The sequence below is a fragment of the Pteronotus mesoamericanus genome, unplaced genomic scaffold, assembly GCF_021234165.1.
Source record: "Pteronotus mesoamericanus isolate MK-2021 breed Mesoamerican mustached bat unplaced genomic scaffold, CSHL_Meso_final scaffold_85, whole genome shotgun sequence".
NCBI lineage: Eukaryota > Metazoa > Chordata > Mammalia > Chiroptera > Mormoopidae > Pteronotus > Pteronotus mesoamericanus.
In genome coordinates this window covers 18191396-18206414 of record NW_026555329.1, presented here as the reverse complement: position 1 = coordinate 18206414, position 15019 = coordinate 18191396, and the positions used below count along the sequence as shown (strand labels likewise).

General features: G+C 40.6%; 1 protein-coding gene across 1 annotated transcript in view; it reads right to left on the bottom strand.

The window, feature by feature from the left end:
- The window catches only part of SLC25A13 (solute carrier family 25 member 13), a 172666-nt gene that overhangs the window by 145122 nt on the left and 12525 nt on the right, over positions 1–15019 (bottom strand). The window contains 1 exon segment of the mRNA XM_054564276.1: positions 3843–3896. Within this exon segment, the coding sequence (XP_054420251.1) occupies positions 3843–3896 (54 nt within the window).

The window sequence follows — 15019 nt, the reverse complement described above, 5'->3', positions numbered from 1 at the left end:
GGACAGAGTTTAATTTAAATAAGCATCTGAAGAATGAGCAAGAAGCCTTCAACCTAGAGAAGCTGCTTGCTCCAAAACCACCTCCAGGTCCCCTCCGGTGCGGCCCTCTTCCCCGGGCCGCCTAGGCTGCCCTCCTCTGGGCCTCCCTGGCTCCCGCCCTCCCCGAGGCTCCTCGAATTCCACCTCCAAGGAGCCTTCTCTGACCGCTCCCCCTTCCGTTTCCTGTGGCATGGGCTTTAACCACACATGGGACCCTTGAGTATGCTGACTGGCAAGTCTTTTACTTGCTTCCTGCCTGTAAATCCGGTCTCCTGTATAAAATCTGACCTGCAGGACATGGTCACTGCTTATACCTATTTTGCACATCCCACCCACCCCCAAGTTTCATGGTGTTTCATGTAAACTGTAAGCAATCAATACACATCTGTTTAAATGAACATGAAGCAACATCAAAAGTGTTAGGCAGACAAAAAACACATGCCAGCATTTAGGTTAGAAGCACAACAGACTACACCTAGACTTCAATTCCCACATCCAGACAAAACCTGAGCCGCCACTTGGCTCAAGAACAGCCTGCATAGTAGAGTTCAATGGCCTCATGTTAGGAATGGCTTATACTAAGTATGGCCCTACTTACCATTCTATGCCCAAGACCTTATGCTTAAGGCCACCACACACACCTGGTACTCTTACAGCTCTGTACTTTGCAGATGCTGTTCCTTAGCCTGGAATGTTTTTTCTTTGTCCCACAATGCTCCTCTACCTTCTCCATTTGATATACAAACACCTCCTCATCTTCAAGCACAGCTCAAACTACACCTCTCTGTAACTTTAACAACTCTAAGATGATGTAATTAGCCCCTCATCATCTTCCTGCTAACTATTGCAATGTAATGCTTATCAACCATATTATGGCTCGCTCTCTTTTTTTTTTACACTTAGACACACACAGTGAGATAGTTAAGGACAAGAGCCATGATTTATATGTCTTTATATACCCAACACCTCACACTGTACTTAGCATACAGTAAACACCTTCAAAAAAAGAAAAAAAGAAAGTAAAATGGATTTTAACTCTAAAGCATAAAATAAGCCAGTACTGGCCCCACTTTAATCCTCCAGGACCCCTCGTTCCTGATCTGTCGTTGTTCCACTGACTCTCTCACCTGCACAGCTGCCCATTCCCCTGCTACCAGCACATCTAGTCCAAAGAATGCAATGACGCTTCTCTCTACCTCCCCGCCGCCAGCCCCCACAGAAGAGTCCTCTAACTAGTTTATCAGAGAGGAGGTTGGGATATTTATTATGAAGAAGTCAGGAAAAAGTCATAGAAAATCTGCAAAGTAGTCAGGCTTACTGAGTGCTTAGGGCTGCCCCATAATTAACTACAAAACCCAGGCACCAGGGAGACGTGCCTGGCACAGTGCCCAGGGCGCCTCATTCCTATTCTTCCTCCACCACCACACCATCTGCAGTGGATGGTAAACAAGAGATCCTCTGCGTGCTGAGCCAAGGGTTTGCATAGGTACCACACTATCCTGGCCTGATGAGATCACCCGAACCTTTGCCAAATCCACAATCCCTTCCAGAGACTGCTGATCGCTGTTTTCTTCAGGGACGGTCCCCCCAACGTTATCCCCTTGGACTCGAGGTCATGCTGAACTCTCAATCAAAAACCAGGCAGTCCTAGCCACCCCGAGGGAAAACAGCATTTCCCCATTTGGTCCCAAAGATTCTATCCCAGCCCACAGGCCCACTTACACAGACACCCCGAGGGTGGTGCTCCAGAACCCTGCATGGAACTCCTTTACCTTACCAATCTGATTTGTCTCCAGTATAGACTTGCCTGCTACTGAGATACGATATCTGGCAAAGACATGTTGTTCCAAACCAGGCTGTCAACCTAGCCTTGCCAGCTGCCATGTGTCCTCAAAGGTGGACACAGCTTTTACCTAGAGCCTTCCCACTAGATTGTGCAAAAAAGACCAGTAACTGTCAAAGCTGTGCCATTTAATGAGACACTACTGTTCCCCTTTCCTGTCAAAAGGATGACTGCAACTATCGCTGGTTTAGAAAACAGAAATACATAATAGGCAGGTCTTGAGATCAAAGAATGACTAAGACTTTGCCAGCTTAAGTTAATGAACTCTATGCATTTCTCTAGGCCCTTCTGCAAGTGGTCTTCCCGAATTACATCATTAAAGTTTTAAAATAAAGACCTTAAATACATATACTACAAATATCTGAAGTTCCCTCATGTATACCTGATTCCAATCATGGTGGGCCCAAAATGTGTTACAACAGTCACTAGTATAGGCAAGAGACAAAGCATTTCTTCTGTTCTCTGGACTCTTGGTATCCAGAATCATTTTCCACCTTAGAATCTATATTGCATTGTCCTTTTTGAGCCAAATACAAATTTATAAAAGATTTCTGATTTCTTACAGATCATCCAAACTTCCCTACAAATGCATTCTTTTTCTCCTCCCCCTAAAACTGCTCATATTTTTAACCATTTTCCTTTGTAGACTTTGTCTCTCTGTGTTTGAATTATTTAATTTTAAGTATTTACTAAATCAATTTCTAATGCAAATCAGGTGCCAGACACTTTCACAAAGTTTTTTTCACTGAATTTTTACAATTTTTGTAACTTATTATGAAAATGTTCAACCATATACAAAATAGAGAGAAGAGTCTAGTAAACCCAATACTGCATTTCCCTATTTAAAAAATTATCATCATACTGCCCCGTCAAAACTGGATTATTTAGAAGCAAATTTTGGACATCACAATCTCATTTTTAAATACTTTTGTGTGTGTTTCTAACAGAAAAATAGTATAGTTCCCATAATCAGGACACCGTTACCCAGCCTAAAAATCAATTAATAACAAATAGTATCAAATAATCCTGTCAGTGTTCAAATTTCCCAATTGATCATTTTTTTTAAATGATAGTGCATTTTGATGAAGAAAAAGTGATGTATAAACAAAATTACTAACATTCAAAGTCATACATTCTAGGGACACAGAAGAACATCAAGTTTCTCAGTTGAAGCCTTGGTCCTCCTCACATACAGCACAGTTGCCTTTTGTCATGTTTAGAAAAAGTACACAAATATATGTTTAAGATTATTTTTATAAAAGTGGCCTTTTCTTTTTTGAATACTTTGATTCCAGCTGAATAACATTAAAAGTGGTTCAGTGTCTGGACAATGAGTTAGACTTTTATTAGAGTATCAGTTATTCACCACTCAACATCACAAAGTAGGAAAAACTAAAAGAAACTAAGGAAATAAGCTTGTATGGCGCCTACTGTGATCTTGTATCTATTAATACTCACACTGAGGTCTCCGCACCAGGCACAAGAGTTGTGATAAAATGATGATGATGACGATAATGATGATGACGGGCTTCTACTAAAAAGGCTCAAGGACCACCCCCTCCGGACGAATGAAGGGTTACAGAAATGTTTACACAGAGTTGTGAACCTCTTAGGAGAAAAAGCATTGCCACCAAACCGCACCAGTCAATCCTAGAAAGGTACATGGGGTGTGAGACTAAATCCCCAGAAATTCCCTTTCAATGCCTGACACCATGTGAGGTTAAAAAAGGAAATGAAAAGGTAAACCATGTTGCCATCACAAACAATCACCAACCAGTTTCTGATACATTTTTTTAAATAGATGTAAGTGTAAAGGATCTCTTTTGAAAGTCTTATGTAAAGATACTTTTGGGGATTTTTAGAAACTATAACAATGAAAGAAACAGCTGCATGAAAATAATCTTTAAAAGTTGTAGAACATAAATCAAACAAGAAACAAAATAGATTCCTTTATACTGACCTTCAAAAATATTGTTCTAAGCTCAGCTGGATCTGCTCTCTTGGTTAAAGCCACCTATAAGTAAACATAAAAATGTTTATATTATTAGAACAAAGCTGAGAAATCAAGTAGCAACTGAAAGAAAATAAACTCCAGGTCAGAAATTAGTGGATTTCATTTTTGTACTTAAAGCAGCAAATTCCCCCAGTATAAAAACTTCTCACTTTAAATTTGGATTTTAAATTAGACTCCCTTTGTGGCTTCTAGAACGCTAACACTCTGAGCAAGTAACTTGGTAAAGCTCCTAATATGGAGTGTTTAGTGTATATTTCTTCTTTTTCCAAAAGAAAAAAAGAACAAAAAAGTTGAAACAGATTTGTAATCATCTGGCATTTTAAAATTATACTCCGGAGTGACCCATACCCTTTCGTTGGGGAATAGTAAATATTAAAGTAGAATTTGTTTGTTAACTATGCAAGAGAAGATAGTTCTTAAAGCAAAGCAAATCATATTAGCAAGCAGAAGGGAATTACTTCCCACCCTGAATAGGCATGAATGCCTCGCTATCTCACCAAGCAAGGTCTCCTCCTCTCCCGGACTTTTAATTTAAGAACACAAAGGTCTCCAAAGGTATGACTATTATTCTCCACATTCTAAAATACAAGGGACTATGGTTACCTTTCAAGAACAAAATTTGACAGATTAGCCCAGAATAGGTGTTGTGCTTAATTCCCCAGCCCACAAAGTCCAAAAACATCATTGGGGAAAAAAGCAAGACAAACTTGAACATGGCTGTCCCAGGCCAACACAAAAGAGTCCTTATGTGGAACCAAACAGTGGGCTTATTCAGTGTCCCATCACCCAGTCCTGCTGGCAAAACTGTCATGAGACTGAATTCTCACCAAGCACAGCGTCACTCCATGATACAGCCAAGGAGGGGCTCCTGGAACCACCCCAATACTGGAGCCATGTTGCTATCCAAGGGGAGATTTATGCAAATTGTTCTAAATCCCTTCTGTGTGTTTGCAAAGACTCTTCTGAGATCTTTGGACAATGGGTTCTCTGTCTCTAAATATGTAACTGCCTAAGCTCCTTTGACCACCACCGTCAGGAATAATTTTATTAGCTAATCCCTGGAATGGGAGAGGTTCTTTTTCGAAATCAGTGGTTGGTCACCTTGTTTCCCAAAGCAAGACTGATAACTCTTTTAATTTCAGCTGAGTAGTTATAACCACCAGGGCTATTTTTATCCATAAGAATTTGTGATCTTTTAAAAATCCTGAATTAGTGAGTGTTCTTTGTTGTTCAATTAAGGAGGGGCGTGAAATAGACCGCCAGTCAACCTGAGACTGACAACAGTGCTGACCGAAAGGTTTCAGGAGAAGAGTCCCTCCTTTCAGGTCTATCTTCTGAGAAAGGTGGAGCAGAACAGATGCCGTGGGAGGAGGCGGGAAAGCAGAAAAACACCTCCATTCCCGTCCTTTAAGAGCCGAGAAATTCCCTCAGAGTTCCACATCGCAAGACAGTCCATAAGTAACATTTGTTAAAAGGCATATGGTGACCCTAGGTACTTGTTGGTTTTCCTTTTAAAAGCAAAGGAAAGTTTCCACAAAGTGAACTATTCTTGCTCCACCTGAATACCACATCCTTTAAAATCTAATTAATTCACTCTGTCATAAAGCCTTCCCTGGGCGATGCTCTTTCAGAGTTTCTCCTGCACTAAATTCCCAAGCATTCTCCTACTTATTGATCCCAAAATGCACATCCAGGGCCCACCGCTAGGACCATATATCTCTGTGAGCGAAAGAAACAAGACTTCCACTTTGTAACTCTCCCAGAGTCTTGGACACAAGAGAAAACAATCCACACAGTGATTCGAAGCTTGTAAGTCATGTCACCTCATGTGCACAGAGCACTTTATGGTTTTCAGGCCATGGCTGTCACCTCATTGGATCCTCAGAGCGAACCTGAGACTCAAAGTATATTATTACCCTCATCTTACTAGAAGGGGAAACCAGACTCAGAAAGGGTCAGATAGTTCCCCCTACGTCAGATTAAACACCAGTTTGTATTTCCATATCTAAGTGTTTGAAATCAAATCTTTTACTGTTGGTCTTTCCACTGATCCATATTATATAGAGCCTCAAAGTGATGATAATTTATGTTAACCACTACATTATACAGCACAGGCCTGGAGTTCAGACATCTCCCAATTTCTCCTAACACCTCTAGTGTGTAGTGTTCATCCAGTGCTGTGATTAAGAGCGTGGCTGTGGGGCCAGATCACCCTCACCTGGGGGACAGGCCCGACTACCAAACTCACTAGCTGTGGGACCTTGAGCTACTTCCCTGACCTCCCAGTCTCACTTTCCGCATCTCTCAAAAAGGAAGTCCTGGATGGTTAGCAGACAACTGCATAAGGGCTTAGCACCAAAAACCCACAACGGTTACTCAACAAATGGTTTCTATTATTTGTATTATTTATGTAAATGCATTTACATTCTACCATGTTTACTTCTAAACATGTCTAAATGATGAGAAACCTCGCTCATAAATCAAGAAGGGAGAAATCAGGAGAGAGGGGAAAGCAACTTGTGGGTCTTCAAAAACATTCACTGAAGCTCTATACACTGAGGCCTTCCTAACTCATCATTCCTTCTGCCATCCTAGCCCCACCAAATGCTACTTCTGGAAAACAGACCCAAAGTTCCAGGGACAGCACAGAGTTAATGATCACTATGGAATTTCCCTGAGGCCACTGGAATGTGTATGAGGTCCTGGGGACAGTCTACGGAAGCACAGAAAACCACGGTTCAACAGGGAATGGATTGAGGAAAAATTACTAGCAGTCTCCTGGGCCTCACCTCTGCACTCACTCCATCTAGTTCCCCAATGTTGGGTGGCATTCAAAGTTTCTATTTCTTCTTCTACCTCTCATTCTTATCTTCTTGTTTCGGTTTTATTTTCAGTAAAGAACACTTACCTGGCTTCACTGAAGACAACATAAAATTACAATCAGAAGTGCTGGGGTTCTGAGGGCATACTGAGGTGGAGTCTACCTGGTGGCAAAATCAATACCCAGGAAGTTCTATGAGCTGGAAAGGGGGAACCACTGAAAGGTAGGCTCCCTTTTTAAGTGAACTCAAAATAGCCGCTCAGCATGCAGAGAGCATATTACTTGACAAGCTTCAGTTCATTGGGCTTTAGAAGATTCAGCAAGCTTTACATTGATTTCAGAAGACTGACTTTCATTGTTATATATGCTTTTTCTCGTATACTAATAGCATGTAAATGTTTATAGCTATTAGTCTTAAAATCTAATTATGGAAGGAGACTTGACTTGGGTGGTGAACACAATACAATATACAGATGATATGTTATAGAATTGTACACCTGAAACCTATATAATTTTATTAACCAATGTCACCCCAATAAATTCAATAAAAAATCTAATTGCCTGATTTTATCATCACTCTTTGCATTGTAAGAGTAGATTCCACCATTAAAATAAAATTTTTATATCAAGAGCTTTTAAATGAAGTAACATTTTCAAACATAGTTAGGAAGTAAGGGAGCAGGAAGGAAAAGAGTTCTTGGCAGGTGATAGAGAATTTTACACTCAACCAAGGTAACATTCACACCAAGTCATGCTTAAGGGGAAAGGACGGGGAATTAGAATTGGAAAAACTATGCATTGTATGTTTTTTTCCATAAATTGAGAATAGTTTACTTGTATTGAACTTTAGTATGGCGATTTCAAATCAATTCCATGAACCTATGTTCACAGGACAAAAGTTGAAGATCACTGAATATGTAAAATTTTTGACAGGACAAACATTAGATATAATATACAGGTTATAAACAACATTTGTAAAACATACCTGCTAGGTTGAGCCTATTGAATAGACATATTTTAAAAACCAGCGAACAATGACATACTTCAATGACTGGTTTTAAAGACAGTACTAGGAAGCACAGCAAGGAGAACCAAAAAGATATCTTTCAAGATAAATAAATTCACTCTCATTTTAATATGAATTACAGCAGCCAAAGAAAAGTAGGATATCGGGAAAGATTTTTCTACATGTAGGAGTATTTTTAAAACTGACATTACACTGGAATCAAGCCACAGTTGTGGGCTCATTACTTTATCACATCACAATGACAACAGAATTGTGTACTCAAAATAGTCGCCAGGTCCAAAATAGGGTGGTGGGGAAGAACATAAGAAAACCTATGTTAGAGAGATACTAATTTGAAGATGAAAATGTTAAAGAAAAGCTCTCCTCTTAAACTGGAAAATTTTAAAGATGTAAGACCATGATCTCCTCAAAGGCACCTTATTTCTCCACATTCTCAGATCTGGCAAAAAATGAAAACTAAATAGCTGCTCCAAAGATGTTGATTAAAGAAGTCTTCCTAATGTGCAGAAATCTGATCTTTACAATAAAAATATGTGGATCCCTTTAGACCAGTGGTTCTCAAAGCGTGGTCCTTGGACCATCAGCATCATGTCAGAACTTTTAGAAATACAAATTCTCACATCCAACCTAAGACCTAAGAAATCAGAGACTCAGAGGTGGGGCACAGCAGTCTATGGTTAAACAAGGCCTCCAGGTGATCCTGGTGCTATTAAAGTTTAATAACCACAGCTTTAGCTAAGGTCCAATTCTGTTTTAAGGGCTGAGGTTCTCAGCCCCAGCTGCACATCCAAGTCACCTAAGGGGATTTAAAATTTTATCAATGCCCAGGCACTACAAGCAGCCAATCGAATTAGGGTATCTTCAAAGCGTCCCCGTGAGATTGTAATGTTTGGCTGGGTTGAAAACTACTGCGTTAGGACCCAATGTCCTCACCTCAGTTTGCTACTTCACCAACTACACAACACAGCCTTCACTTAGCAACACCCACCTAAACCTGAAAGGTCTGAAAACCAAGACAAGCACAAGCCTACATTGAAAACTGTATTGTCATTAAGTAATTATTTACCTTAGATATGAAATAAAAACCAAGAGACAGCTCAACAAATGCAGGCTACTCTGTGTGTAGGGGAGGGACTGAAGAATATGCAGGTACACACATGCAGGCATGCAGTGACAAGCATAAAAAGTGGAGGGAGAAATGTTCCTTTGTGGTCTTTTGTATCATTACCTGTGGAAGCAAGTGTAGTAGGTAGACCTGAATCCCAATGGAAAGTACTACTGAGTATGACCTAACAACTTAGAAGCTTCTCCCCATGTATCTTCCTACATTGCAAAGGATGAAAAGTTAAAATTAACATTTTCCAGACTCCCTTGCAGCTATGTATGTGGTCTAGATGTTGTCCATCAGATGAAGTTGGGTGAGATTCGGAAGCCAAAGTTTTAGAAGGCAAAGATTTGGAAGTTAGGGGCCATGCTTCTCCTGTTTCTTAGCAAACGCCATTGTTCAAAGTGTTTGATTTTCCACTGGCAACCTCCTGCCCCTGTCAGTGACAGTATGGTTCTGAAACACTCCCCATTTGGCAGGTGGTTTCATGACTACACAAGAGGCAACTGCTCCCTTGGTAGCCTGCTCTGCTGTGAGGCTCTAGAGGTCACCCCTGAGAGTTCAAACTAAAGTCTGTTTCTTGACCGTCCCAACAAATTCTGTAATCCATTTACTACCCTGTAATAAATCTCCCCTGCTTAGCCCAGCTACAGTAGATTCTGTTCTCTGCAAGTGAACCTTGACTGATACAATCAGTAACTGTAAAAGAAAGTTTTGAATTCTCTAAAACCACAGTGTTACCATTAACTTGAGAGGAAGAAAGAGGTGTCACATCAAATTTAAGAAAAATAATTTTTTACTAAAGTCACTCATTCATTTTTTTATCCTACAGTTTCCCTAAGTTCTAATATAAAAGCAGTAATTATGAAAGATGTTACTGATATATAAATTAGTATATCGACAAGACGCCATGTTAAGCATTCTTCAAACCACAACATTTTTGTGTAATCCACTCCAAAAGTTCATGTCACTCAACAGTTGACCTACAGAGCACCAGACAATCACAAATGTTAACCTAGTGAGTAATTACACAAGCAGGTGATTTGGGGGTTACTGGAGATATTTATCAGGATTCAGTAGGTTGTGAAATGTGTTGGACTTAACTCTGCACTATTGCAGATAAATATTAAACAACTATAAAACCATCACCGTAAAATTCTGATATTAAGAAGCAGGGTATAATAGTTAAGAAATAAACAGTGGTGTTTCAGTTGTGTGTTCTGTTACACCAAAGTAGCTTTAAACACTCTAATTTTAGACTTCATTATTATTGTTAAGCTAAAGCTAATATTCTGGTAAATGTTCCAAACAGTACTACTTTGACAGGAGATAGTATGAGTCTTTCTGAAATAGACATTTTTCTGTTTATATTTTTAACTTCTTACAGAGATATTCAAAGATGCTTCCTCACCTTGACATAAGCAGACATTTCCAGCTGTAAATATTTGGGTCCCGGTGTGTTATTAACTCAGCAACCTTGGATAAGTCAGTTAACATCTCAGTTTTACTTTCCTGATCTATAAAATGGGGAAATGACAAAAATCTCCTTACCTAATTCATAAAGTTATCTTGAGGACTAATTAGAATGAGGAAAAAAAACACCCCGTGAATCCTAAAGTGATAGATGTTGGTAGTGATTATTAGCTATCCTTTAAAAAACCTAAGCTGAAAACATAGCTATGTGATATTTCTAATCCCAAATATGAATGAATAGCGAGGAGGTCCAGCATGTACTCAACTTAGAAATAATAAAAAATGACGGGCTAAGAAGAAAAACAGTTTATTGAAATTCTATTGGATGATCACAGTCTTGTTAAAAGGGCTGAAGAATGAGCTTGAGGCTAAGCTTCCACCAGCGATGCCCAAAACTATCCTCAAATCACCTGCTGAGAAACCTACCTCACATCCCACAGGAAAAGCCTGGGCTCCCTGTCAGGTCAGCTGCCATGGAAACTTCACACACAAGCTGCTTCCTCATGTTGCTCTCTTCCAAATCAAAGTCACTCATAAGTATCTAAGTGGCAGAGCTAGCTCAAGTGCCTTTGTCCTGGCTGCAAGGAAAGGTGGAAACTGAGCTCTGACTTACAGGTTCTGGCCGGCAGGCCTTTTAATGTGGGGATTTTCTCCAGTACTGAAAAGTTAGGGAAAAGATGATGGGAAGACTTCTGGTTTCCAGACCAGCAGGTAAGGAGCCTAAAGTTGCCACTCTACCTATCCTAACAAGAGAAAAAGCTGAAAAACAGAAAAATCAACACCTCTGCTGAGATTTGTCAGAAAAATAAGGTCACCAGAAAGAAACACTACCCCCAAATTAGAGACAGAAAGGCAGACCCTATGAATCACAAGTGACCAGAGCGGAAGCCCATGATCTGAAACCAGTGTCAGAGCAGGAAAACCTGACCTGCGAATGACCAACTGCTAGAGGCTCAAGTATGGACAAGATTCCCCACACTTTTGTCAATTTTGCTTTATGGAACTCAACCTGATTCTCAGAATAATTGGAGAAAGAAACACCTTGCTCTCCCAGCAGAAGAAGAAAAGAATCATTTTGAAAACCATGACACCATTTTGTTCTTTATACCAAGGTCTGTCCTCAAGAGAAATTATTTAATGACAGTCTAACCTGCTGGGGATTTATCAGAGCCTAAATGACCACAGGAGAGGGAAATACCAAACTCCAGACACCGTCAGCCACCCTCTCCCGCGTAAGGGGAAGAAAAACTGAGACACCTGTGAAGTATGCAAAAGTATACATCATATGCAATCAGGGAGTTAGTTACCCATTAAAACAACAAGCCCAGATTAGTGTGGCTTAGCTGGTTGGGTGTCAGCCCGCAAAATGAAGGGTCACCAGTTTTATTATCAGTCGGGCCATATTCTTGGGTTGCTGGTTCTGTCCCCAGTTGGGAGGCGTACAAGAGGCAACTGATGGATATTTCTCTCACATTGATGTTTCTCACCGTCTCTTGCTCTCTCCCTTCTGCTCTCTCTAAAAATAAATAAATAAAATCTTAAAACAACACTGAGATATCACTATACAACTATTAGAACGGCCAAAATTCAGAACACTGACCCCATCAAATAGTGATGAGAATGTGCAGCAACAGGAAGTCTCAGACGTTGCTGATGGGAATGCAAAATGGTAGGTACAGCCACTGTAGAAAACAGATTGGAGGTTTCTCACAAAACTAAGCATATTCTTACCATATGATCTTAGTATTTACCGAAAGGAGCTGGGTAGTTTGGGTAAGTGAAAGAAGGCACTCCGAAAAGGTTACGTACTAGGTGATTCCAACTACATGACATTTTGGAAAAGGCGAAAAAAAAGAAAAAGAACAGTGGCTGACAGGGTTAGGGTGTAGAGAAGGGGAGCAGGCAGAGCACAGAGGGTTTGTAGAGCAGGGGAAATACTCTGTACGGACACATATCTTCATAACATTTGTTCAAACCCATAAAACGCAGAGTACCAAGATGGAACCCTAATGTAAACAATGCGCTTTGGGTAATGTGTCGATGCAGGTCCGTCAGTTCTAATAACTGTAACATTCTGATGGGGACTGATGATAACAGGGGAGGCTAGGAGTGGGTGTGGGCGGGTGCTATATGGGAACTCTCTGAACCTTCCTTTCAGTTTTGTTGTGAACCTAAAATGAAGTCTATTAAACAAAAACAAAAACAAAGAAAACCACCGGTAGCCAGGACCAACAAGAGGAACCTGATTAAGTGGTCACCAGGCACACGCGTATGCCATCTCCCTTTTTCTCCAAGAACCCTTAAAGCAGGCTGGATTCTCTCCCTTTACATTGAAGCAGGTCACACGGGCCGATCTGCTCCAAGCGCACCCCTCTTCCACAGTGCCACGACCCGGGCAGTCGGGCTGCCTCAGGCCAGGGTTTCTCAACCTTCGCCCTACAGACACTTGTCTGGTGCCTTGTAGGATGTTTAGTAACATCCCTGGACTCTCCTCACTAGATGCCAGTAGCGACCCTCACCTCCCAGATGTGACATTGCCAAATATTCCCCAGGGCAGAACTGCTGGCCCTGGTGAGAACCACTGTCTTAGATGGTGCTGCTCCACTAGTTCATTCACATAACACAATGGCCTACGGGAAACCTACCATGTGCTAGGCCCAGTGCCAGGCACTGAGGAGACAATACCAAATCAGTCAGGGACCCTACCCCACAGGGAAAACGACAGACTTATCAACAAGTGCTTGGTACGAAGTGTGTAGTGATATGTGCTGTCACAAGGTAGAGCAGTTGCAGAACCAAGATCACAATTCTCCTGGTCAGGGGCTGTGGAGGCAAAGTCTTGGAGCTGAATCATTTGTTATTGATTATAACAATTAATACTGACCAGCAAACTTTTACGGGGCCCTTGATGCTACGCTAGGCATGATACTAACAGCTTTACATCTGATCTCATTTAAAAATCACTAAAACTGTTTAAGGTGAAGAGCCATTAATAGCCCCATTTTTCAGGTGAATAAGCTTAGTCTTAAATGAAGAGTAGTAAATCACAGAGCCAAAAACACCCTACAGCCCAGCTCTTTTGACATCAATTATAATACTTGGAGGGTGTGCTAAGAATTTGGCAAGCAAACATGGAGACTTTAGGCTATCCTTATGAACCGTGCTACTGGACAATACTGTAGCTGAAAGCAATTTAAAATAAAGTCTTTTTGACTTGGCAGTATTACACATAAATGCCCGTGGTTCAGTAGAAGGCGGACCTGCCTAATGTAGATTATTCTCCAGTATTATATGCAGAATTCAGTCTCAATTTTTTTTAAAGCATCAAGGTTACAGTATAATTAGGAACCAGCTGCAATTGTAATTACTGCTCCCAATATAATTTGTTACATATTAGCAAGTGTCAAATTACTACTGCTCCTTAAATGAATAAAAACTGATTGTGCTATTCTGAAGATTAGGATGTATGTTCCCGACAGGGAACAAAGGAATATAAAAAGTATATGACGTATTTATTAAATGCTGAAAGGTTCTACTTAGGAGATCACAAGTTGCTAGAGCCCAGATAATGCCACAGAAAGTTAAAATGGCTTCTGAGAGAGAAAAGCTAACTTAACAGAAGCAGGGGAAAGCAGCACGTCAAAGACAATAGGAAAGTTGCCTCCACTAAATAGCACCCAAGCTGTTCACAGTTCTGCTGTGCTTCAACGTCATATGCCTGAAGAATTGTCAAGAACCCTGGAGGAAGCCAAAAGAAAAAGAACAGGAGCCCTCTGCGCAGCCAGGATTCATCCCAAGACTGTGCACGATTTCATTCAAGTGAGCCCACCTCTGCTTTCTCCCACAGCCCGTGGACTTGGGGCATGACTCTGGGCAACCTCTCTGGTTTCACACCCCCAAGTCACACTTCTGTAAAGCTTACTATGTGCCAGGCCCATCTCTGAGCGTTAGAAACATAAGCACACTGACCATCCCAATAGAAAGCACAACTAGCCCTCTTTTAGAAATAAGGAAATCAAGGTACAGAGATGTTGATAACTTGCCCCGTTACAGTTTGAACACAGATTCCATAATATCAACCACATGTTGTACTGGCTTTCAAAGGAATAGGGAGAGGGCATGAGAGAGAGCAAGAGAACCTGGAGATTAAAAGAAAATGCAGACACATCAACCAACTGCAATGCCTACGCCTCATTTAGATGACAATGCAAAAATACTATTCTTACAAATTATAAGGCAATAGAGGAAATGTGTAAAATGTATATGGGATAGATACTTAATTGTTTTGAAAAGTATTACTGAAACTTTTTTAGGTGTGTAATAATGTTTTGGTTGTGCATTTAAAAAATCTGTTTTAGAGAAGCATACTGATGTTTACATATATGATAATAAAATGTTAGGGATTTGCTTTGGAAAAATTGGGGGATGGATGGAGGAAAGAGGACGTGGTCCAAAGGAAACAATATTGGCCATGAACTGATAATTACTGAGACTGGCTAGATAAGGACATGAGGGTTCGTTATACTTTTCTGTATTTGCACGTTATGAAAAATTTCCATGAGAAGTTTCAAAAATGCTGCTTTTCTTAAAAGGCCTAAGTCAAATGCCAGTTCCCCTAGGAAGGTTTTCTAGATTCTCCAACCACAGTCCCCTCATAGAACGCTCTTTGTACCTATTTAATGGGGTTTGCAATGGGA